This window comes from Sciurus carolinensis, chromosome 1 (genome assembly GCF_902686445.1).
Source record: "Sciurus carolinensis chromosome 1, mSciCar1.2, whole genome shotgun sequence".
Classification (NCBI taxonomy): Eukaryota; Metazoa; Chordata; class Mammalia; order Rodentia; family Sciuridae; genus Sciurus; species Sciurus carolinensis.
The window spans coordinates 202964876-202990341 of NC_062213.1; the positions used below are offsets into that span (position 1 = coordinate 202964876).

A 25466-nucleotide genomic window follows, 5' to 3' on the forward strand; every position below is an offset into this window, starting at 1 on the left:
GAGCTGGAGGCAGGTTTTAGGAGAAGATGATGTAATTTTTGGACCGGTCCGTGAAGGAGGAGCTCACGGGACATGCAGACGATGTCTAGAAGAAAGTTGACTGTGGAGTTCAAGAGAGAACCACGCCAACTTGTTAGCACCTACTGCATGTCAGACACTGTTCCAGGACCCAGGGCTACAGCGAAGAGGACAGCCTTGTCGTGGAGAAAAACAATCTCATAACAGGCGAAGGTGGAGAACTGCTATTTTTCAGGGAGAAGGGCCCTCTGCCTAAAGGGAGGGAACCAGCCCCAAAAGAGACGTGGATGCAAAGGTCCTGGGGAAGGGGAGGGTGGGCCAGGGCTCAGGGAGTGAGGAGGCAGGTGGTGCAGGAGCAGAAAGGAAGTGGTCACAGGAAGGAGGTGCTGCCCCAGCCTGGCAGCCACCAGGAAGACTAGAGGTTTTACTCTGTGATGGGAGGCCACCGGCTGATGTGCAATCTAGAGAATCACCTCAGCTGTCCTGGAGACGAGATGGGGGAGCCCTCGAGGAACCAGGTGTGCAGAGGCCGGTTAAAGCCCCCATTTCTGTAAGACTGCTGGGGTGTGCAGCGGAGAGGGGCAAAGCGGGAGGTGGAACGCCATCCCATAAGGGATACGTCAGAGCCCTGGAAGAAAACCCAGCCGTCAGCCCTGCTGTCCTCTGTGACCAGACAGGAGTCTCCCTCAGAACCAGGAGGAGCCCCGAGTGCAGGCAGGGTGGACAGGCAGGGCAAGGACTGCCGCTGAGATCCTCGGTGTGCTGGTCCCGCCTCCTCCCTGGCTGCCCTGCTTGACTCTTTCACACTTAGGAGCACACACCTGAAGAACTTCAGATGAAAGATGCCCTCACGGCCGAGGTTCAGAGACTGCTGTTCTTACTGATGAGGACACAATTGGAAACGTTTGGAGACCACTAGCGGCCACATTGGCTACAGAGAAAAGCAAAGACCAGATGATGCTTGGGGACCATCAGAATGGAAATGTGTGTGAATGGCCGAGTCTTGGCAGGATGGTTTTCACTGGTGACGGGGGTTGTTAAGAGAGAGGGATCAGCCAGTAGCAGTGGTGCGCGCCTGTTATCCCAGTGACTCCGGAGGCTGAGGCAGGTGGACGGCAAGTTCAAGGCCAGCCTGAGCGACTTAGAGAGAGCCTGTCTTAAACTAAAAGGTGAAAAGGTCTGGACATGCATCTTGGGGGTAGAGCACCCCTGGACTTAATTCCCAGTACCACTAAAAATAGAAAGAAAAGATCGAGTGCTCATCTACTCTCAAAGGACCTTTTAAAAGAAAGGCATTTTGCTATCTAGGAAGGATGTAGTCGCAGATTAAATGTCATCCCTTTACGTTGGAGGGATTTTCCTTTGTGCAGCCCGAGGACAGTGTGTCGCTCACCACAGGGAGGGGACATCAGGGCGGTGGCTATTTCCTTTCTGGAAGGACCTGTGGGATGAGGCCTGATGTGGCGCAGCGTTAGCAAGACAGTCGTGTCATCCCCACGCCATCTCCTATGCCACCACGGGCACCGAGCGAGGAAGCAGAGCTGGCGTCCTGACCCCCCACCTGCGCAGCCAGGAGACTGGTTTCTCTCACCCACACGAGTTCCTCTTCCTCCCCCGCCATCAACTGGCACTGCGCCTGCCATCCCACATGCTGCTCAGCCCCGGGACACACAAGTGATGCCCCCCTGGCGTTGACCCGTGACCCGGAAGATAAACACAGTGGGCCTCCAGAAGCTGTGCCAGAGCACTCAGGAGAGCCCAGCCAGGCTGCTGCTCTTGCTGGCTGCCTCCCTCTGTGGAGGCAGGAAGCACTTTGAGTTGTGCTGAGTGGGCTCTCGAACACAAAGTCAAGGCACCTGCCTGACAGCATGGTTCTGTGCACACAGGGTTTTCTTTTAACCTTAAAGGAAAAATTGCAGAACCCACCGGCCCACTCCGAGCAGCAGAGGCAAGCCAGGGCTCTGCCACCCTGCGGTGCATGGCAGGGCTCGGGCCCTACTGGACATGTCATATGCCCGCTACTTCCTGGATGTCCAGGGCTCTGCCACCCCTCAAGTCAGGCAGAAGCTGGTGGTGACTCGGTTGAGCCCAACTTCCGTGAGCCGACAGCCTGCCCCAGGACTGCCCAGAGCCCGCTTGTTGGCATTAACGCCTCTGGCGTCACCTATGCAGCTGGCCGCTATGCCCCATGGGCAAAGCTCCCCCTTTGACATAGGTTTCGAGGGCATTGTGAGGTGGTGGCCTTGGGCCTCTCTGCCAGTGCCGCACACTCAGTGGCCAGGCTGTGGCTTACGTGACGCCGGGTTCCTCTGCAGAGTGCAGGGTTGTGCCAGCCAGCATTGCCACTCCAGTGCCCTCAGTGAAAGCCGGTATCTCTCCCTGCTGGTAAGTGGCACCACCGCATATATCCGCTTGAAAGAGCTGGGAGAACAGTCAGAAGGGAAGGAAGTTTGGTGACAGCTGCAGCTGGGGGGACGGGCCAGTTTGCTGTGCAGCTTTCAAAGAAGGCAAAGTGCCATGTAATTGGAACCTGCTCTTCTGATGGAAAGTCGCTTTTCTGAGATCTGTGGGGTGTGAGCGTCCTCTCAACTACAGGACGGAGCCTGTGGGAACATCCCGAAGCAGCAGTGTCTGGAGGGCCCATGTGGTCCAGGAATCTGTTGGGGAGCCATGTTTGACTTGGCCGTAGATGCCTTGGCTACCAGAGGGCGCTTGATAGTGATTGGGTTCATCTCTGGCTACCAAAGTCCCACTGGCCTCTCGCCTGTGAAAGCAGCAACACTGCCCGCCAAGCTGCTGAAGAAGTCTGCCAGCGTCCAGGGTTTCTTCCTGAACCATTATCTCTCCAAGTACCAGGCGGCCACGAGGCACTTGCTCAAGCTGCATGCCAGTGGGGTCCTGGTCTATGAGGTGGACCTGGGAGACCTGTCCCCAGAGGGCAGGTTTACAGCCTGGACTCCGTTTTCCAGGATGTCGATTATGTACGTGGGGGAAAATGCTGGAAAAATTGTAGTTGAATTACCTCACTCAGTCAACAGGAAGCTGTAAAAACAACAATGACATAAATCAAAGGAGAAAGAAAATGAGCACTTTACACCTGAGAATTACTCAAATCAAATTATTTTTAGTTTGTGATGGATATATTTTTTAAAACAAAAATAAGGTGTTAATGAATCTCTCCCTCCCTCCCTCCCTCCCTCCCTCTCTCGCCTTCTCCCTCCCTCTCTCGCCCTCCCTCCCTCCCTCCTCCCCCTCCTCCCTTGGAATAAAACGTGCCAGTAAAAGTTCCCTCCATACTAAGAGGTTAAAACAAAAAAAGTCTATCTTTTAATCTCCAAATCATTGAAGCATCAGTTCTAGCTGACCGTGCTTCTTTGAGTTTACGCTTTGCTTCTGGGATGTGGGAGTTTCTGTTCTTTTCTTTTCAAATCAAGCTTGCATTAAAACAACCACATGTTCTTCTTCATCCAAGCATGTCTCTGTGTGTGGCAGTAGGGGTGGCTGAGTCAGCCCGTCCACCATGTTGCCAGAGGTGAAGCCTATGCTCTAGCTTCTGGTAGCTGGGTTTGACCTTCGGGGTTCACAGTCACTGACTCTGAGCTAGTGGACGACCTGCAACTGCCCACTGACATTAGGTATCACTACTGCAGGCCCTTTGGTGCTGGGACTAGTGTTTTCGATTCCCAAGGAACTATTTGCCTCCTAGTAGAAGTTCTTAACGTGGAATTCAGGGAGTTAATGACCTTCTGAAGTTCATGTAAAAGTTTCTGTGTATGTACCTTCTTTCTCAGGAAAGTAGACATAGTTTTCTTTAGACCCCCCCCCAAAGGGATTTGTGACTCTCACAAGTTCTGGGGTTCTTAATGGTGAAGATCCCTTTTCTAGTGAGGCTGCCAGAGGAGGGAAAAAGAAGCAGCAACCAACAGAGTCCCTTTCCCCTGAATGATTCTCCGGAGGGTTGTCAGCTGGCCACCAAGAGCCATCTGAAGGAGAAGGGAAAGCAGTCGTGATTTGTTGACACAGAAACACAAGTGTAATCCACAGTTCATCTGTAGGGCAGGAGAAGCTTTATGAAGTGAGATAGAAACATTGTGGTATAGTAGAAATAAAGTGGAGTCTAGATTCAATTTCTGTTTGGGGAATCTGTCTTTGTTACTAGCCATCTAGTGATTTTAGGAAATTCCCAATCTTCCCAGGCTGCTTTTTTTATTACTGGTAAAGTGTTTTTGTAAATAAAGTTTTATTGAAACACACGAAATAGAAGACACAGAGACAAACCCACATAAATATCACACAAAGGTGCCAAAACATACAGCGGAGAAAAGATAGCCTCTTCAACAAATGTTGCTGGGAAAACTGGAAACCCATATGTAACAAAATGAAATTAGACCCTATCTCTGGGTTGGGGCTGGGGCTCAGTGGTAGAGCACTTGCCTCACATGTATAAGGCACTGGGTTCAATCCTCAGCACCACATAAAAATAAATAAATAAAGATATTGTGTCCATCTACAACTAAAAAATATTTTTAAAAAATATCTCTCGCCCTACAGGAAATTCAACTCAAAGTGGATCAAAGACTTAGGCACTAGAACAGAGGGCCTGCACCTAATAGAAGAAAAAGTAGGCCCAAATCTTCATCATGTCAACTTAGGACCTGACTTCCTTAATAAGACTCCTAAAACCCAAGAAGAAATATCAAGAATCAATAAATGGATGGATCCAAACTAAAAAGCTTCTCAGTGAAGGAAGCAATCAATAATGTGAAGAGAGAGCCTACAGAATGGGAAAAAATCTTTACCACATGCACCTCAGATAGAGCACTAATAATCTCCAGGATATATAAAGAACTCAAAAAACTTAACACCAAAAACCAAATAACCCAATCAATAAATAGACCAAGGAATTGAACAGACACTTTACAGAAGAAATATAATCAACAAATATATTTTTAAAATGTTCAACATCTCTAGTAATTAGAGGAATGTAAATCAAAACTACTCTAAGATTTCATCTCACTCCAGTCAAAATGACAATCATCAAGAATACAAGCAACAATAAAACTTGGCAAGGATGTGGGGGAAAAGGTACACTCATACATTGTTGGTGAGACTGCAAATTGGTGCAGCCACTCTGGAAAGCAGTGTGGAGGTTACTCAGAAAACCGGGAATGAAACCACCATTTGACCCAACTATCCCACTCCTCGGTTTATACCCAAAGGACTTAAAATCAGCATATTACAACGATACAGGCACATTGATGTTTACAGCAGCTCAGTCACAATAGCTAAACTGTGGAACCAACCTAGATGCCCTTCAACAGATGAATGGATAAAGAAAAGTGGTACATATACACAATGGAATATTACTCATCCTTAAAGAAGAATGAGATTATGGCATTTGCTCGTAAATGGATGGAGCTGGAGAATATCATGCTTAGTAAAATAAGCCAAACCCAAAAAATCAAAGGTCAAACGTTTTCTCTGATAAGTGAATGCTGATCCATAGTGGGGCAAGGAGTAGGGAGGAAAGAAGGAAGTTTGGATTGGACAGAGGGGAGTGAGGGGAAGGGAGGGGGTATGTGGGTGGGAAGGGCAGTAGAACGAGACAGACATTATTACCCTGTATATACATGCATGACTACACTACTGGTGTAACTCTGCACTATGTACAGCCAGAGGAATGAGAAGTTGTGCTCCATTCGTGTACAATGTGTCAAAATGCATTCTACTGTCATGTATGACTAATCAGAATGAATTTTTAAAAATTTGCAATCCTGCCCCAACCTCCCTAGGAGCTGCAATGACAGGTGCATGTCACCATGCCCAGCGCCCCCCTCTTTTTTTTGTGAGATAGAGCCATGCTAAGTTGCCCACACTGGCCTTGAACTTGGAATCCTCCTCCAGTCTCACCCTGGGTACCACCGCACACAGCTAAAGTTGCATTGGGGGTGGCTCTTTCCTCCAAAATGCATCAGAGGAAGCACATGTGGAGAAACCACACAGGAACAGCCCCCGAGGTCCAGCCACAGCCTGACGCGGTCTCCGAAACTCTGCTGCACTCTGCTGCACGGAGAAAATGAACAGCAGTTTGTCCTCTCCAGTCCCAGCCTCTTGCTGATACCATCCCGGGAAAGAATTAAGGCTTTTCTGTCACTTTCATTGGGTCTGATTGTTGCTGTAATTGGCTACTCTGACACCCGACAGCTCAGCACTCTCTCTGGCTCAGGCTGGCCTCCAGATGGTATTTCTAGAGATAGCATTAGCCTCCTTTGGGCCACTAGGGAGCTTCCAGTCCGGGCTTAGTGGATGCAAAGCTGCACGTCACCGGCTACATCAACGCACTATTTCATCCACCTGACCCAGGAGAGAGGACTCCTGGGGAAAGCCAGCAGGGTTCAGAGGACAAGAGAGTCATAAAGCCAGGCAGCCCCAGGTGACAGAGCAGGCTTATCAGGCTCCAGTGTAGCACAGGGCTCAGGTCACCTGGGAGGCAGCACACCTGTCCTCCAACCTAAACAAGCATGGAGAGCTCAGGGAGGAGGACGCCTCCGCCCACCCCACCCAGGGAGTGGGTAAGTGGCAATGGCAGGAAACCATACTGTCCTTGTCCCTCTCCCAGCAAGTGTGGGGGTCTTGGGAGGGAGGTGAAGATCCTGGAAACGCTTCTAGTGGGAAGAGGACTGGGGTTGCCTGCCCAGAGAGGGCAGCATGCGGAGGCGGCCATTCCCAAGGCCCACCACTCAGACACCAGCACCGTGGCCTGAGTCCAGCTCCAGAGGCTCGGGAGAGTGAGCAGTGCTGGACTCGCCCCCTCTCCTCCTGGCAGGTCCTGTTCCCTGCCCTTCAGGATGGTGGCCTCTGAAGCAGGCCCAGATCCTGCCCCTCTCCCTCCACCTGTCACTGGGTTCATGGCTGTGGGCAGCTGGCGGCGCAGGCGGGGTGAGGGGCGCATGCTGCGGGTGGTCCAGGACCCCGGCTCTGGACCAACTGGTTTCTTGGTGTCACAGCCTCAGTCCCCTGCACCCTCCTTGGACTTTGAGCTGCAGGCCACCCGCCCCACCCACACCCCCAGCCACTCTGGATGTGGCAGCAGCCATGGAAACTCCTGGCCACGAGCTCAGGGGGTTGCCTTGCTTTCCCGAGGACCTGTTCTGGCCAAGGATGAGCAGGTGGTCCCGGGGTCTGTCTAGGGTCCCTCCGTCTGGAACGCTAGTTCTTGTTGGACACCAGGGACCAACCCAGCTCTCAGCTCAGCAGGCACCTCCCAGAGAGGTACCTGCCACCAGCCCCATGGGGTCCTCCTGCTTTAGCGTCCTCGCAACTTGACACTGTTTGGAATCAGCATGTGTGTTTCCCATTTCTATCCGTTCTCCTTTCCTCACCTCCCTAGAAACGGAGCTTCAGAGAGGCAGAGCTCTGCAGGGTCCCCCCGCAGCACCCCGTCTTCACACGTCACCCCCGGGCCTCGGACAGGGCCAGGGCAGGAGGCGCTCAGCTGTGCCTGCGGGAGGAAGCGAACGTGTGCTGAGAAACCAGAGATGCGGCCTTAGACCTCTGGGGAGCCCCAGCTTGGGCCCCTTCCCCACCAGCACTTCCTCCCACTGCCTAGGATGGCCTGCATCCCCTAACCCCACTTCCGGTCCAAGGTGGAGGGAACCTTGGACCAAACCTTCCTCACCCACCCACAGAGGTCCGGCAGTCCCAAGGACCAACCCGCAGTCCCTGACTGGACCTGTCTCCACAGCAGCTGCGGCCCACACTGGTGCTGGCGACACTGAGCGCAGCCTTCGGCTCCGCCTTCCAGTATGGCTACAACATCGCAGTGGTCAACACGCCTCACAAGGTGGGCAGCAGGTGGGGGCCGGGAGGTGGGAGGCTGCCACCATCCTTCCTCTGGAAGCGGCCTTCTCCCGGGATTCCGTGGTTGGCCGCCTTGGGAGCCAGGGGTGACTGGGGCCTCCTCCCAGACTGTCAACCCTTCTAGGCATGCTGGGATTCTGGGGACCTGGATTCTCTCCCTGTCTCCGTGGGTCCTAGCTCCACGGCCCTCGCCCTGGGAATGGTGAAGATAACAGGTCAAGAATTGAACTCTGGCATTTAGAGACCGAGATTGGAGGCAGGGGACGTAAAGAAACAGAGAAGGGATCCTTGTCAGGTGGAAGAGAACCTGAGGGCAGAGTGTCCCTTCCGCTAGGCAAGGGAGAGGGTCATTGTGTGCTGATGGGTTCCGAGGAGGACTAAGAACTGGCCGTGGACTTTGACCTTGTGGAGGACTTGAATGCCCTTGACAAGAGCAGAGAGGAGAGAGCCGGACACAACAACGTGGCTGGTGTGGGCTCAGGAGGAAGCAGGTGGAAAGAGGCGCAGACCGTTAGGACAGACGCGCCTTCGTAGGAGAGGCAGAGATGAAGCTGGGTGGCAGGTGACCAGGGGTCAAGCAGGACAGAGGTCACAGTCAAATCCTGTTGGGGGTAATGTAGAGAGGGCAGAACAGTAACGCAGGACAGAAGAGACACCCCTGAAGGAGGACAGGATCCAGCACCTCGGGTCCCATTCCCCTGGGGGCCTGAGCTCTGCAGTGTCACCACAAGCTGGGGACAGCAGTGTGCACATGTAGTCCTGCCTACTAGGAGGTCTGAGGCAGGAGGACCACAAGTCTGAGGCCAGTCCCAGCACCTTAGCAAGACCCTGTCTCAAAGTAAATAAGAGTGACTGGAGACAGGGCCATGGCGCACGCCTGAAATCCCAGCAGCTCGGGAGGCTGAGGCAGGAGGATCAGAGTTCAAAGCCAGCCTCAGCAACAGCAAGGAGCTAAGCAACTCAGTGAGACTCTGTCTCTAAATAAAATACAAAACAGGGCTGGGGATGTGGCTCAGTGGTTGAGTGCCCCTGAGTTCAATTCCCAGTACCTCCCCCCAAAAAAGTGACTGGAGAGGTAGCCAGTGGTAGAGCACCCCTGGGTTCAATCCCCAGTACCAACAAGAAAAAGAAATCAGACTGGGGGTGAAATCGGCGGGGAGTGCTTACCTAGCATGTGGGAGGCCCTGTGTTCCATTCCCAGCGTTAATTTAAAGAAAAAAAAATGTCATAAATGTAGCTACTGCTCTGTAGGAGGTACCGTAGTAGTTGGCGTGGCATATGTTAATATGCTAATATACATAAATTAACAAGTAGCATATATGTACATTTAGGAGTTACTTATGTGTATTTATTACACAGAGAAAGGGAGATTGGTTTACTTCTATTACTATAATGTACAAAGTTGCTCCCCCCCCCCACCTTTCTGGTGCAGCCATTATCCCCGCCTCCCAACCACTTGTCAATCTGTGAACATCCTAGCTAGCTATTGGTTCATCAGTCAGCTTGCACGTGTCCTTCTCCGATATTGGTCCCGTTAGCCTGGTGGAACTCAACTGCTTAAGGGTAGCTACCCCACCATCTTTTCTCCCTTGCTTTTCTCTCCCCCTGACTTGCTTTTTTTCTCCTCCTGGCTTTCCACTTTCTCTAGCCCATGCCCTTTCTCTTTCCTTTCTCTTTTCCTCTCATTTTCTCTCTTACCCTTCAGGGAGACACTCTGTTTGCTTAATAAACTCCCTTATGTGGTTTCCTGTGTCCGCCGTGGTTTCGTGGGATCCCTTACATTTACCATCGATGGAACTTTTTTTCTTTTCCACAGCACTGGGGATTGAGCCCACAGCTCTCGCCTGCTGAGCTGCAGCCCAGCCCTGGATCATCTTTTCTGAGTCCGGCAATGTGCCACCACTTTATTGCAATCAATGCCCACAAATTCTTCCTATAGCTGCTTAGATTCCGGCTTACGCTGTTATCTAATTTGCCCAAAGTCACACAATTAGTATGCATATTTCCCATAGTGCCTCTGGCAGAGTACAGCTCTGAAAAATCAATTGTTTATAATGAATTTTAACAATCTTTCATGCAAACTGGTTTCTCATCTCACCCCATCACACAGACCATTTTATTCTCACGCCAGCAGAGAATCACGAATGTCCTACAGATCCTGACAGAAACACCCCTCATTGTGATGGCAAGGGGCCACTGAGAAGGCCCGTGGCGTGCTTTCTCTTGAGTTGCATGATATTGAGGCTGTGGACCGGGTCATGTTTTTCAGGTCTTGAAGTCATTTTATAATGAAACCTACTTTGAGCGACACGGAATATTCATGGATGAGAGAGTCATGCTGCTCCTGTGGTCTTGCACGGTGTCCATGTTTCCTCTGGGCGGCTTGTTGGGGTCTTTGATGGTTGGCCTGCTGGTTGATAAGTGTGGCAGGTAATCAGAGGATGTGCTGTCCTACTTGAAGTTCTGTTGGCAGATCACACTGTCTCTTGGTGACTGTACCTGGTAGGGAGGCGACAGGACCTTGAAAAGCCAGAGATTAGAAACCACGTCTCCCCTTGGCCATAGACATCACGACCTCCCAGCCAGTGCCTGGATTTCTCTGGAATTTCTTTCCCTCCCCTCACTTGCTTTGAGAGCAAAGTTCCCCTGGTGCTCAGCTTGGTGCCTCCTTAGCACTTCTAGCAGGTGTTGGGTAGGTGCTTGTTGGTGGGCTCCACTCTGCACTCAGGTGAGCACGGCCCCGAGTCTAACGGGCACAGCCTCTCTTGGCATGGCCTCCCCGCGGACTCTTCTGAGGCCTGACAGCAGACTGAGGCTGTCCACGTGCCATGGTCTCACATCTCATTGGGAAGTGGAGACAAGTCTGCACTTTGCTCAGCTACACAGACTCGCTCACCTTCCTGCCCAAGCCCAGGCGCTGCACGGACCCTGCTGCACAGATAAGGGGAGGTGCACAGGTCAAGGTCCCGGGAAGGAGGAGCAGGAGCCCAGGGCCTTGTCGGGGCAAGGGGCAGTGGCAGTGCACGTGCCCGGGTCCTGCTGCTGGGCACTCCCGGCTGCACTTGGACTCCGCGAGCCTCGCCAGGCAGCGTGTGGGGGGAGTGCACCGCCCCAGTGAAAACCAACCCACACAGGAGAGAGAAGATGGCGGAGCTGTTTCAGGCATAAAAGAAAGTCTCGCTGGCGATCATCTGTGTCTGGAGGCAGGGCCTGTGGGCCTCTCCTGCTAAACCTCAGCGCACCCTTCCCTCGCCCTTCCTGCGCCCTCAGTGGAGAGAGCGTTCCGTGAAATCCAGTTACGCCACAGATCAGGCTTTCTCGCAGTTCACACTGGGCTGTTCTCAGCTACCCCAAGAGCGACTGGACTGTTCTAGAAGCCCGGGCTTGCCCTCCACTTCCACGTCTGAACTCCAAAGTCAGGAACATGGGTGGTGGAAGAAACTTGGAGAGGATCTCCTCTGTGCAGATGAGGTTCTGCAGATGAGGAGCCTGAGCCGGGAGGTGGGCGGAGCTGGCCTTGCCCAGTGGGGTCCTGACGCCAGAGTCCCCTGAGGCCGGCAGGCTTCCTATGGTCAGGAAGGGAAAGGGTGGGAGAAAGGTGGGGCCAGAGTAGGCCGGTTGTTCTCCTCCAGCTTCCAGGAACCCTAGGGGACGCTCTCTTGGGGATGTGGCCGTCCCACGGAGTGAAAAGTGGCCAGGGAAATCTGGTCTGGACATCTGTGGACCCCTGGAGCATCCTCAGTGCTGACTGTCACAGGGACCCCAGCAGGACTGCTCCCAGGGCAGAGTCCCACCCCCGAAGCTGCATCATTCAGGGCGCCTATATGAATCAGGGCCCTGAAAGGCAGCAGCAGAGTGTGGGAAAATCACAAAGGCCAGGCAGAGTCCCTACAGCCCTAAAGAGGAGACGGGAGGGAGCAGCAAACAGCTCCCGGAGGCGGACAGAGAAAGAAACAGAAGAGAGTGCCCATGCCCAGTGCCAGTCTGGATCAGTCAATAGCCAGTCGGGGAGCTCACGTTCCTTCTGATCTCCACCCTTTGTTGGCAAAACCCGAACCTGAGGGGGTGTGAGAGGACACGGGAGCCCTTGGTGCAGGTCTGTCTGGGACATGGAGCAGAGTCAAGAAGAAGGGCTGGGGGCAGGGACCTGCAGGGTGCATCCAGCTTAGCACTAACTTTCAGCTGCTTCTTCCCTCCGTGTCACAGGCTGGTGGCTTTCAGCCTTCGAAGGGTTTTAGAGGTCATCTAGTCCCACTCTGCACCCCACCTGCTGTGGGAATCTCCCACCCAACCCTCCTGTCAATCATTGCCTCAGGTCTGGAAACCACCAGCAACAGCTGGAATTCCGCCAGCGGCAGGAAGCCCCCTGTCCTCAGGCAGCTCTCCCTGACTCCCTCCAAGGGATATGAGAGTTAGGATGTGCCCCACCCCCTCTGGCCCCACATCTTCCTTCCTGAGGTTTGTCCCAAGCGAGCACCTGCCTCACTGTCCTTCCCCCCTTTCTTAGTCAGCACGGGCTGCTGTGACATTACATAGACAGGGGAACTGAAAAAACAGGCTTTGATTTCCCGAAGTTCTAAAGGCTGGAGGTCCAAGCTCAAGGTGCCAGCAGAGAACCTGCTTCCAGGCTTGCACAAGCCTGCCTTCCTAGTGTCCTCACAGGAGAGAGAGCAAGCGAGCACGGGAGTAAGCGAGCTTGCCTGTCTCTTCTGCCCCACCCACGCCCCACCATGGAACCCAGGCCCCAGACGCACTAGGCAAGCACTCTGCCACTGAGCTACGCTCCTCCAGGCCTGGCTGGGTTTTTTTTTTTTTTTCTCTCTCTCTTTTCTTATAAGGACACTAATCCCATGGCCAGGGCTCCCCTCCTGACTTAATCACCCCCACTCTGGTGGTTAAAGGTTGCAACATGAATTTGGAGAAGCCTCCAGTCCACAGTCCCATCCATCAGCCCAGTCTCGAGTACATTCCCAGCCTCTGGAGCGATGAGCCTGGAACACAGAAGCTGGTGTCCAGAGAGCTCCTGGCATGACAGCCCTTCCATCTGGTCACTGCTGTCTTGCAGAAAGGGGACGCTGCTGATCAACAACGTCTTTGCCATCCTCCCTGCCATCCTGATGGGAGTCAGCAAAGTGGCCCAGGCTTTTGAGCTGATCATCCTCTCCCGAATGCTGGTGGGAGTCTGTGCAGGTACCAGGATGGCGGCTGCAGCTCCAAGCTGGATGGGGGCAGCCGTAGGGGGAAGGGCGCTCCAAACCCTTCAGACATGCTCCAAACCACAGGCCAAGGCCAGGTGCAGTGGCAGACCCGGGCCTGCTGGCTCTATCTGCCTCGTTCCCATTGGGGCCTCCTCTGTCTCCATTCCCACTTCCTTGCAAACTCCATTCTTTCTAGGGCCTTCCTTTTACTTAACAAATGTTCTCTAGGGGAGGATCTTTAGAAACACAGTTTACTGTGAAATACAAATAACTAATAAGAGTTCATAAGGCATCTCCCAGGGAAGAGGTACAGTGTAAACCAAGGATAGGGATTTCAAGCAAAAGAACTACAAAAATGTCAGCAAGGTTTCTTAACCACAGTAGTTCTGTAAAAATACAGGGCTGGGGAGATAGCTCAGTTGGTAGAGTGCTTGCCTTGCAAGCACAAGGCCCTGGGTTTGATTCCCAGTACAAAAAACATACATATAAAAATATATACATAAATATGTGCTTTAGAAATACTGGAAAATAAAGCAAAAGTTGTATCTCAATCCCACAAAGAGGATAAGTCCTAGGTAAAGGTAAGAATTACCTATTCACCCTGGGAACACACAGAGGCCTAGAATTCTCTAACAGATGTCCCAGCTGGGCAGCTATACCACTATATGCTAGGAATGTCCCCATAGTGAGTTAAGGATTTTGGGGGGGACTTTGTTCCAAACTAAAGACTGGCTTATTTGTTGGGCACAGTGCCACATGCCTATAAACCCAGCTACTAAGGAGACTAAGGCAGGAGGATCACAAGTTTGAGGCCAGCCTGGGTAACTTAGCAAGACTGTCTCAAAATAAAAAATAAAAAGGGGCTCAGTGGTAGAGCATCCCTGAGCACCAACAGAGGAAGGAAGGAAGGTGGGTGGGAGGGAGGGAGGGAAAGAAAAGAATCAAAACTGGCCTATTTCCAGCTCAGCCTCAGAGGTGTGACGCCTGTCTCAGGCCCCGCATCTCTTGAGACTGGGCGCTGACCTCAGCCCGCCTTGACTTTCACTTTGCTTGAGCCAGGCATCTCCTACAGTGCGCTTCCGATGTACCTGGGAGAACTGGCTCCCAAGAACCTGAGAGGCACACTGGGAACAATGACTGAGATGTTCGTCATCATTGGGATCTTCCTGGCCCAGATCTTCAGCCTGCAGGCCATCCTGGGCAATGCCACAGGTAATCAGCAGCTTGCAGAGAGTTGGCGCCTCAAGGGTCCTGAGCCCGATGTTCCTAAAGGGCCAGGTCAGAAGAGGCCTGGAGAGTGACCTTTGGGTTGAGCAATATACAGCTAGTGGACACAGATGACCCTCTAGGCAGCATCAGTGAGTGATGGAGACAGGCTGTGCTTGGGAGTGAGAGGAGAGGCTCAGAGACCAACCAAAGTTTTGCTATAAAAGGCAGGAGAAAAGCTGAGCGGTGACTAGGAGGGGAAGCGCGCTCCAGAGATTCTTCCCAAGCTGGGAAAAATATCAGCATATTCGACAGCTATAGGAATAGTGCCACAGGGAGGGAGCTGGTGCTCAGTGTGCAGCCCCAGGACTGCGAAGTGCCTGCAGGTAGACCTCTTCTCCTGGTGGCTTCGGTTTTCTCAGGGAACTAGGAGACAAGGTCATTGCCTGAGTGTGATGGTGGATGGTGGGGGAGCACGGCTGAAGTCTGAGAGAAGGAAAAAAATAGATACCGTCATGGGGCGGGTAGACCAGAGAAGGCACCAGTGAACAGGCTAGAAGGCAAGCCAGTCTGCAGCCCTGAACAGGGTGGAGCCTCTTTACAAGCCTTTCAAATGACCCAGATCACACAAGATCCACACTTTTTTTTTTTTTTTTTTTCCGGTACTGGGGATTGAACTCAGGGCCACATGCATGCTAAGCAAGCGCTCTCCCACTGAGCTACCCGAGTCCATGGATCTTTGTCTTTGTAATCTCCGCAGTAGTTTATTTTTGTTTTGTTTTGTTTGGTACCAGGAATTAAACCCAGGGGCCCTTTACCACTGAGCCACATCCCCAACCCTCTTTTGTATTTTATTTAGAGACAGGGTCTGGCTGAGTTGCTTAGGGTCTCACTAAGTTGCTGAGGCTGACTTTGAACCCTTGGTCCTCCTGAATTCAGCTTCCTGAGCTGCTGGGAATACAGGCATGCACCACCAGGCCCAGCTGTCCACAGTATCTTGAAGGAACTCAGACTAAGAAGTCAGTGAGGGGGATGGATGGAGGACCATTAGATCATTAGTAGTGATCCCCAAACCACCCCCTGCAGCTGAAAATTAAACACTAATTAGAGCAATGGTGCACGCCTGTTCCTAGCAGCTCTGGAGGCTGAGGCAGGAAGATCAAAAGTTCCAGGCGACCTGGGAAACTTAGCAACAATTTTTTTTTTTATGTTAGAAAGAGCAGGAGATATAGCACAGTGGTGGAGTGCCCCCGGGGTTCAGTCCCCAATACTGCAGGGGAAAATATCAATTAGGTCCCATTGCCAGGGTTGGACACCCTGCAGGGTTGACTTTCGCCCACCCCACTCCTCACTTTATCAATGGTATTATCACCATCTTTATTTTACTGGTAAGAAAACAAAAACAAAAACAAACAAACCAAGGCTCAGAGAGTTAAAATAACTCATGCACATGGGAGGCAGCCAGTGGGGAGGCGGTGGGGACCCTACTCACATTGTGGAACTCAGTACCCCTTCCTTGACCCAAACCCTGGCAAGGGGCAGCCACAGGCCCAGCACTGGGTCCATCCACCTAGCCACAGCCTCCAGGCCTAGAGATTATGCCACTTCCAGCCGTAAAGTTAGGGAAATGATGTAGGTGCATTTTCTCTAGGGCTCAAATTTTCAGATCATATCCTAGAAATAGGACATGATTTCTAGAATGATTTGAATGACTAAAACTCAGGTTTTTTCAATTGTGATCATTTTCTCCATTCTTAATATGGAACCCCTTTGTGTGTGGGTCCCGTGGCAGCCACCTGTTGGCAAGGACTTGCCCATGGTCCCTGCTTCTTCCAGGGCAGAGGCACCGCACAGAGGCGGGGTGAGCCATGAGGCCGGCTGGGGTCATGTGGCCCTGGGCGGCCTGGTCCAGCGTCATGGTCCCGCGTTGGCTGCTTTCAGGCTGGCCGGTGCTCTTGGCTCTCACGGGGGCGCCCGCGCTGCTTCAGCTCCTCTCTCTGCCCTTCTTCCCGGAGAGCCCCCGCTACACCCTGATTCAGAAAGGAGACGAGGAGGCCACGCGGCAAGGTAGGAGGAGAGAGGCTGCTTCCCCCTCCCGCGCTCGCGCCCCCAAATGCCTTCCCCCTCAGCTCAGAGCGCTCAGAACGGTTGGGGTCTGGGTCACCGGTGGATCCGAGCTTGAGCCCCGCGCAGGGTGGCAACTGGGACGCGGCTACCTTGCTGGGGACCCGGTTGAGGTGCAAAGCCGGGAACGGGGAGCCCAGAGTGGGCCGGGTGCGGACGTCCCCCGGGCCCCGAAGCCTGGGGCGCCGCGCAGTGAGCCCGCGCGGTGGGTCTGCTCCGCAGCGCTGGGGAGGCTGCGAGGTCGCGGCGCCGACGTGGAGGCCGAGATGGAGGACATGCGGGCGGAGGAGCGCGAGGAGCGGGCCGCGGGCCGCCTGTCAGTGCTCAGCCTGTTCACCTTCCGGGCCCTGCGCTGGCAGCTCGTCTCCATCGTGGTGCTCATGGCCGGCCAGCAGCTGTCGGGGATCAACGCGGTGCGCGGGCCTGCGGGGCGGGGCGGGGGGCGGTCTGCCGCCTTCTCCAGGGACTTCCGGCCCTCGCAGGCCATTCTGATGGAAGGAAGCTCGCCAGTCACAGGATGCCCAGGAGGGCTTTGTAATTACCACGTGCAGAGCTCTGTCGGGCCTCCCGGGGGATGGAGGGATGAGTCCGGCTCTGGGAGGGACAGCCGCTCTCTGGCACCAGGGCTTTGCCAGTAAGCAGACCCCCTGGAGAGAGATAAAGCAAAGTCAGACTTCACTTACAGAAGGTGGCGCCACCAAAGAGGGTCAGCCAGGCAGCAGGGCCCCAGGAGCAGCCCCAGAGGGAAGAGCAGCTCTCTGCCCTCTACTTCCACCTCTCCCCACTGGCAGCTTTGTTTTTCCGTGCCATAGAACTTTTTCCTTTGCTTCTCAGTCTCTAAGAGAAAATGCGCCTGCGCGTAGTTCTTTCCCTTCCGAGGAAGAGATCAGCCAGCACTCTGCTCCCACTCCCAGGCTCCAGCCTGGGTCAGGGGCAGCCTGGAAGTCACTGGGCAGTGACCATGTGGCTTTGCTCTCTGTGGACATGCTTCTTTTGCTGAAGCTGTAACTATCCATGGTGTGGAGGGAAGGGCAGAGATCTGAAGAGGGTCGCTTGTAGACCCACCGTCAGAGGTTGGCGGGAGACCCAGTCGATGTTCAAGGGCAGTGTCTTTGGTCCTTCAGGATTCGAGGTGTTTAGCAAGTGATCAAGGGAGAAGTAAACAACACAGGCAGGAGCCACCAAGTGGGGACCCACATGAGAGTCTTCGGAAGTGCCCTTTGTGTCAACAACCTGGGGGCTCGATGGGCAGGCGTCTCCTGCTCAGCCACAGACAGACAAGCTGAACTCACAGTTGGCTTGGCCCAAAATAAGAGACGAGAAGTCGTTGCATGTGGTCTGCGCTTATAGAACAGCAAAGGAACGCGGGGAGACGTGCCAGAGGTGCTTGTGGTCCGTCCCATCTTACAGGTGCAGAACCTGGGCTCAGGGAAGGGTTCAGCCAGGCTCCATCCCAGGAGTCCTGACTCCACCACCACCCGCTGTCTCTTTCCTGTCCCCGTGTCCCCAATCCAGACTTTCAGGACTGTTTGTTGCTTGAGGCAAGAAAGTGGAGCCAGCGGTCTGGGTCTCAGGCCCCTCCCCACAACCCTGAGTTTGTGTTCTAGATCAACTACTACGCAGACACCATCTACACATCCGCTGGCGTGGAGGCCGCGCACACCCAGTACATAACCCTGGGCGCGGGCGTCGTCAACATGGTGATGACCATTATCTCGGTGAGTGACTGGGAAGCGGACTTCCAGTTCGGGGTGTGTAAGCAGTGCCCTGCAGCAGACGGGAGCCCCACAGGGTCAGCAGAGTGCTGGTGTCCATGTTCACATATTAACGACCTGAGTGACCTTAACCAGGCAACCCAAGTGTCCTTCTTTGTAATATTGCAATACCTGCTATTCTCACGCAGGCACCGTTTTTGATGGCAATCCTGTCATTTCAGAGATGAATATTGAAACTGGATACTAATATTGAAACTGTAATGCCTTGATATGCTGCATTACAAAAGCATTCTATGGCAGCATGCTTGCCTCCTGGATCCAGGATCTAGGTTGGATCCCCAGCACCAAAACAGACAACCAAAAGTGACCGGATACAAGTGTCCTGGCTCAAATAGAGGATATGACATTCCTTAATTTAGACTAGTCCCTGATGGTTTTATTCCTATTTCTTGAGTCGTTTTTAGAAAGTTATTTATTGCTTATTTGTATTTCCCCAGAGCTAGCCCCAGTCTCAGGGGATTTAGAATGGCAGGAGGGAGAAGTTCAGGACCACAGGAAGAGAGGCTGGTAGGAGGGCAAATCCCTGCCCTGGTTCAGCACCAAGTCCTGCGTGGTCACTTGACTCAGCAAACAGGTTACCACTGCCCTTCAGGAGGCCAGACAGGAGCACAACGGCAGCCTGAGTCTCCTACAGAAGAAGTTAGAAAGGCCAGCTTCGCCTTCTGTGCCGGGTCACACTACGCACTGCCCCTCCAGGGACATACAAAGCTCTTTTTCCAGCTTGGGTTTCTCCAGGCAGGGTGATGGGGAAGAAGGCCCAATTAGGGCTGTTTATCTTGAGGATGCAAAGTAGATCCTGCCCCAGAGGGAAAAGGGTGGGAAGCAGGGAGCTCAGCCTGAGGAAGGGCTTCAGCTTTGGTTTGCACACCTCCCCCTCCCCCATCATTCTCGGTGAATCGGAGAGGCTGCGACCTCCAGGAACTAACGAGGGAGGGGCAGTCCCTCCCGAGCGAGGCCCCAGGTGTCAAAGCATCGAATGCAGAAATTAGGAAATGTGCCTGGCGAGACGGGGAGGAGAGCAGGGAGCGAGATCCACGGGTCTGCAGAGGAGTCGGGGCGGGGAGGGCGCTCGCACCGAGTGAGCGGCTGCTAAGAGGGGGCTGGGTCCGCTGGCAGGGACCGGGCATCCCTCACTGGCTTCCCCGCAGGCGGGCACCGTGGAGCGGCTGGGGAGGCGGCTCCTCCTGCTGGCGGGCTATGGCATCTGCGGCTCCGCCTGCCTGGTGCTGACTCTGGCGCTCGTCTTCCAGGTCTGGCCCCTTTCCTGTCCGGCGGGTGGGGGACCAGGGCGCGGGTGGGAGGTTCCAAAGCACAACAAGCCCGGTCAGACCCCGCGGTGGGCTCAGCCCTCTCCCACTGCTCGGCCCCTCCATGGACAAGGATTGTACAGCCCATCCTGGGAGGAAGTTCATGGAGGATCACTCCCCACCTCCTACACAAAATCAAGTCACTCCGCAGGGTGTCTTAACTGGAAGAGGACAATTTAACATGGAATGTGCATGTCAGTACTAAACATCCAGGCGCAATGCGCTGGCAAACACCCACGTAATGATGCAGGAGAGATGAGGCCGGACGTCATCCATTGGAGAGCAGGTGACCCAGGGCGGTGGATGGGGGGAGGAAGCAGCTGTGCTCCACACTAGGACACGGTGACAGAAGATAAAGCAGCCCCCACGGGAGCAGGAACAGCACGCGAGACCAATCAGAGTCTCGGGGAGGGACTGAGGAGGGGGACCAGGTTCCAGCACAAGCTCAGGCTGACTGTTCTGAAGGCAGTCCCCCAGGGCCACCCCGGGCAGAGCAACCATCCTGGGGTTCTGCCAAATGCAAAGAGCTACGTCACTCTCTAGTATTCAAAATATCTTGGGGACGTGATTCGCTGAACCTGGAAAGGAAACAGTCACAGGAAGGGCTAGAAAGTACTTGGGGACGACATCGCAGCAAGAGTAAAACACAGCCCGATTTAAGGAACGCATCCTTCAGTTTGTAATTCTCTCGGAATACATTAATTAGCTGTGTTCTATGGAAGTTATGCGAGTACATAAGGTAGCCGGTGCCATGGCACACACCTGTAATCCCAGCAACTTGGGAGGCTGAGGCCGGAGGATTGCAAGTTGGAGACCAGCCTCGGCAACACAGGCCCTAAGCAACTTAGTGAGATCCTGTCTCAAAATAAGGACTGGGATTGTAGCTCAGGGGTAGAGGGCTTGCCTAGCACATGGGAGGCACTGGGTCTGATCCTCAGCACCACATAAAAATAAATAAAATAAAGGTATGGTGTCCATCAACAACTAAAAAAATTATTTTAAATAAATAAATAAAAGGTCTGGGGATGTAGGTCAGCGGTTAAGCACCCTGGTTAAGCACATTTAGGGAGTGGAGGAGAAGGAAAGGAGGTAACAGAGCCTAAGGCCGTCTGCAGAGATCGTTGCCCGCCCCTCAGGAACCTTGGCGATGTCCCCAGCAACCCGCCCTTTCACCTTTCTGTCCACCTCGTGGCCAGTCCTGTCCGCTCCCCCTGAAAACCTACCAGCGTCTGTGTACTTCCCACCGTGGGGCCAGCCCCCAGCCGCCCCCTCCGGTTTCTTTATTATTTATTTATCTGTGCCGCACGAGGGGCCTTGGTCACGCTGCTACTTCTCCAGCGCTCCTCGTAGTTTATTTTGAGACAGGGTCTCACCCAGTGGCCCAGGCTGGCCTGGAACTGCTCTCCTCCCGCCTCAGCCCCTGAGTTGGGAGGATGGCGGGCGAGCATGCGCCTGGCTTCCTTCCTCTTTAGCTCAAGGTTCTGAGGGGCCCCCACTGCCTGCGGCCCACCACCCCACCGTCATTCCTGTTGAAAACCAGTCCCGTCCTGTCCCTCCTCTGCTCAGAGGCTTCGGCGGACATCCACCATGTCGTCGGGCTCTGCTGCCCCCGCCTCCCTGGCAGCAGTTCTCCTAATGATGCTTAGAGTCAGCCAGCCAGGTGGCGTGGGGCTCCCGGCTTCGTTTGGTTACAGCCCGTTAATCTGGTTTAGTGTCAGCCATTCCTTAAGAGATCAGAGCGAGGGGTGGTCTGCAGGCGCCCCCTGGCGCGGGTGCTCCTCAGAGCGGTTCCACATACCACTCAAGTGAGTCAGAATCCCAGCCTCCACACCGGATCCCGTGAGAGGCCCCTGCTCCACCAAGTGGCCAAGGTCCTCATGGTCTGCGCTCAGGGCTCTCTGTCCACATTGGTAGGATTGGGACAATGACTTCCTCACTCTGAAGGGGCCTGGGGTTGTGGCTCAGTGGAAGAGCACTGGCCTGGTACGTGTGAGGCCCTGGGTTCGATCCTCACATAAAAAATAAATAAAGTTATTATGTCCATCTACAACTAAAATTTTTTTTTAATTTTTTTTTGTTTTGTTTTTTTACAGTACTGGGGATCGAACTCAGGACCTTGTGCTTGCAAGGCAAGCACTCTACCAGCTGAGCTATCTCCCCAGCCCTAAAAACATTTTTAAATAATATTTGTGGGCTGGGGAGATAGCTCGGTGGGTAGAGTGCTTGCCTTGCATGCACAAGGCCCTGGGTTCAATCCCCAGCACCAGAAAAAAAAAAAAAAAAAATTGTAAAGTGCCAAAAATTGTGGTGCCAAAAAAGTGCCAAAAAAGTTCATCAAGGGCAGGTTGTGCCTCGGATCCCATGGCTGAGGTAAGGTTTGGGCAGCGTCCTGAGCCAGGCTGCTCTGCACCTGTCCTTGTTCTCCCCACAGAACCCTTGAGGGCAAGGATCCCAGGTGTGACCCCTCCCTGTGGCAGGTGCGCATGTGCACAGGGGGTTCTTGGCCTGAGGTCCTCTCCACCCACACAACCCACCTCGTCCCACAGAGCACCGTCCCAGAGCTGTCTTACCTGAGCGTCGTCTGCATCTTCGCCTACATCGCGGGACATTCCATCGGGCCCAGTGAGTACTGGCACCTTCTCTGCCCCCGCCACCTCTAGGGCTGGGCCGCAGCGGGTGCTCACTGACTGCTTGCTGAATGAACAGATCCTGGATTCACGATGGTTGTGAGTTCCCTCCACCACTCCCCTCTCTTCCTGTCCAGACCCACCCATTCTGCAAGGCCCCACTCGATTCCCTTTTCCTTGATGGCCATTCCACTTCACATTTATTCATTCAGCAAACATTTACCAGTGCCAGCCAGTATCTCACTCAGACCAGTGCCTCACAAATGTGCAGCTGGCTCCCAGAGGTACCCAGACCCAGGGCCAGCACCCAACAGGGAGAGGAGCCTGTGCAGAGGGAACTCCCACCAGCCAGATCCCAGGGGCACCCTGGCACTTGTCCAAGTCCTCCATATGCCACTTGCCTCCAAGCCCACCCCCAGCTCACCTGTCTTTGCTCCCCGCTGACCCCCAGCTGCAACCTCACGCTGCTGCAACCCCAGGTCTGCAGGCCAAGAGCTTCAGCCCCCATGTGGGCCAATCCCTTGGGCAGCCTTGGAGCCTCCAGGCATCATTCCTGTGTGTCCTCCTAAGAATAGAGCCTGAGGAAACACACCTCCCAAGACCGTAGCAACATGCCCCACAGGTCTTCATTTGGGAGGCTCCCTCCATAAATCAAAACGCAGGCACTAAGCCTTTGGACACACTTCCAGGGAGGCCCCACCGAGACTGTCTGGGCCAGGCCTGGAGCTGCACAGTAGCGAGGCCCACACAGTGGTGCGTAGGGGTGTTGGAGAAGTGAGGTGTTTGGCAGGAAGCCCCCCATGCATCTCAAAGCTAGAGACAGGGGTGCCTGGTGGAGAAGGTGCTGGCGTGTGCGGCCCACCTTGGTTGCAGGCCCTTCTGCCCATCCCTACCTGAGGTGGCCTGGGGCTCCTCCTCTGTGACCCACAGGAGATCAGCTTTAGGGCTGATTTGACATTCCAGCAGGTCCCAACAGATAACCTCCCTTACCTGTACCCCCTTTGGAGAGCAGATCCCCAAGAAAGAGGCCCCCTGAGTCCCAAGCGCACCTTTATTCTGGGGCTTTGAATTCCTCTCCTGGTCTGTCCCCTGGGTCTGTGCATCTTCAGCGGGACCATTCCATCTCCCCACTCCCTGGCCAGGGAACCCTGTTGGAAGAGGGCAGAGCCCTCCTCCTCCTCTTGTGTGCAAAGCCACAGGCGTCCATACAGGACATGAACAGATAGATGGGAGGTCTGTGATGTTACATTTTCATGGAGGTGGCGATCAGGAGAAAATATGGCTTTAGACGTTTGGGACAAGGCTCCTTCAGGGGGTGATATGAAGCAGGACAGAAAAAGACCGACGCCAGGACAAGGTGACTGGCAGGCGCTGCCATTCCCACACGCGCCACAAGAGGGCAGCACGGCCGGGCCCAGGCGCTGGAGCCACCGGCCGGGGACTCAGAGGAGCCGCCAAGAGCAGGTGCTTGGAGAGAATCAGGCCTGAGCAGCTTTCTGTCCACTGCACTGCTGCCACCTTTGGCTGGGACAGTTGGCTCTGAGGACACAGCCGTGGACAGGAAATCCCAGGCTCCCCACGCCAACTACAGGCCGGTTCAGCTTCTGCCCTAATGGTGCCCTTCTCCCCTGTGGCCGCCGTGCGCTCCAGGTCCTGTCCCCTCGGTGGTGAGGATGGAGATCTTCCTGCAGTCCTCCCGGCCGGCCGCGCTCACGGTGGACGGGGCTGTGCACTGGCTCACCAACTTCGTCGTGGGCTTGGTGTTCCCGTCCATCCAGGTGAGCGGCCCCTTCTCCGCATGTGCAAGCCACCCTGTCCCACCTGGGGGGCGGAGGGGCGCCAGTGAGCGGGGAGTGGTCCCTCTTCTACCAAGAACACCTGCGCATTCAGCACGGTGAGGCCTCTGGCGGCTCTAACACGCCCTTGGTCTGCTTTCCGAGATGCACACCAGCTCTACATTCCCAACAGGGGAAGAGCCCAGAGACTGCAAGGTCACTATTGTCCCAAGACTGCGGTCTCCTCTCCAGCGTTGGGAGGGACCCCTTTCTCACTATTTGACTCCTCTAGGAACAAAATGGCCATCGAGAAACTGCCTTATTACTCAGAGGCCTGAGTCCCCATCCCTCTCTGCCCCCTCCTGTCTTCTTCCTGGTCTAGGAGACCATCGGAGCCTACAGTTTCCTGGTCTTTGCTGGCCTCTGCCTCCTCACTGCGGTTTACATCTATGTGGTTATTCCTGAGACCAAGGGGAGGACGTTTGTGGAGATAAACCATATTTTCGCCAAGAGAAATGGAGTGGAGATTCCAGAGATCACAGAAGAAGCAGCTGGGGTTGGGCCTCACGTACCCTCTGTGCCTGCCAAGGAGACCTCCCTCTAGTGGCTCTGTGTGTCCCCCATGTGCCCATATTCTAGGCTTCCCTCTCTGAGAAAGGGATCTTCCTGCCCCAGGCCCCCCGGGAGGTGTAACTCTTTGTGCCCCATGGCAACTGGACGACTTTGGAGAACATGGTCATCATTTGTTAAGAAGTGGTCGGCTTCCAAAGCTAATGCTGGGCGGAATGGCGATGGGCGGGCATGTGAATATTGATTGGCAGGATTCAATTCTCTGGTTCTACATTGGCTCCCAAATTTAAATGATGAATGGATGCATTTTTATTTTGAAGTAAAACTTTCCAAGTTCAATGTATTGGTCAGCTTCAGGTTACTGTAACAAAATACCCAAGGGAATTAACTTAAAAAGAGAATAGATTGGGGTAGGGGTGTAGGTCAGTGGCAGAACAGTTGCCTAGTATGCAGGAGACCTTGGGTTCAGTTGCTGATACTGCAAAAAAGGGAGAAGGGAGCTTTATTTTGTCTTACAGTTCTGGAGTTTCTAGTCCAAGAAAGGGTATCCCCATGACTTTGACCTCTTGTAAGGGTGACATGGCACATCATGATGGGGTAGAGCAAACCGCTTACATCATGATCCAGGAGGAAGAACAAGGCGAGTCTAGGGTCCCACAATCTCCTTCCAGAGCCCCCAATAATCTAAAGGCTTCCCTCCACCCCAACCCCACACCGCTGTCTTTGAAAGTCACATAACATCAGTTCCATCAGCTAACTGGTCACCAACTCCTGCCCATGTTGGTAGGGGGTAGAATTAGGCTGAATCTTTAAACACAGGAGTGTCAAAGAATTTGCATGAATAGTTTAAAACCACAAGATCTTTCTATAGATCCCAGCCTTTTCACCTATTCTAGTCTGTTAGTCAATTTTCTGTCCCTATTACAAAATACCTGAGACAAACAACTTAAAAGGCAGAAAGGTTTATTTGGGCTCATGGTTTCATACGTTTCAGTCCACGGTATGT

General features: G+C 53.8%; 1 protein-coding gene and 1 pseudogene across 1 annotated transcript; both read left to right on the forward strand.

Annotated features, from left to right (window-relative positions):
- The first annotated feature begins 512 nt into the window (after window positions 1–512).
- LOC124967138 (prostaglandin reductase 3-like) lies at window positions 513–3066 on the forward strand (annotated as a pseudogene).
- A 3860-nt stretch (window positions 3067–6926) lies between these two features.
- On the forward strand, window positions 6927–24494 carry LOC124967206 (solute carrier family 2, facilitated glucose transporter member 7-like). The gene is made up of 12 exons (XM_047529321.1): window positions 6927–7187; window positions 7763–7861; window positions 10148–10308; window positions 12944–13068; window positions 14136–14288; window positions 16224–16349; window positions 16629–16819; window positions 18014–18124; window positions 19330–19431; window positions 22035–22110; window positions 23766–23893; window positions 24273–24494. Exons 1-12 carry the CDS (start codon window positions 6927–6929, stop codon window positions 24492–24494), a joined length of 1755 nt encoding a protein of 584 aa, XP_047385277.1.
- Window positions 24495–25466: the final 972 nt, after the last annotated feature.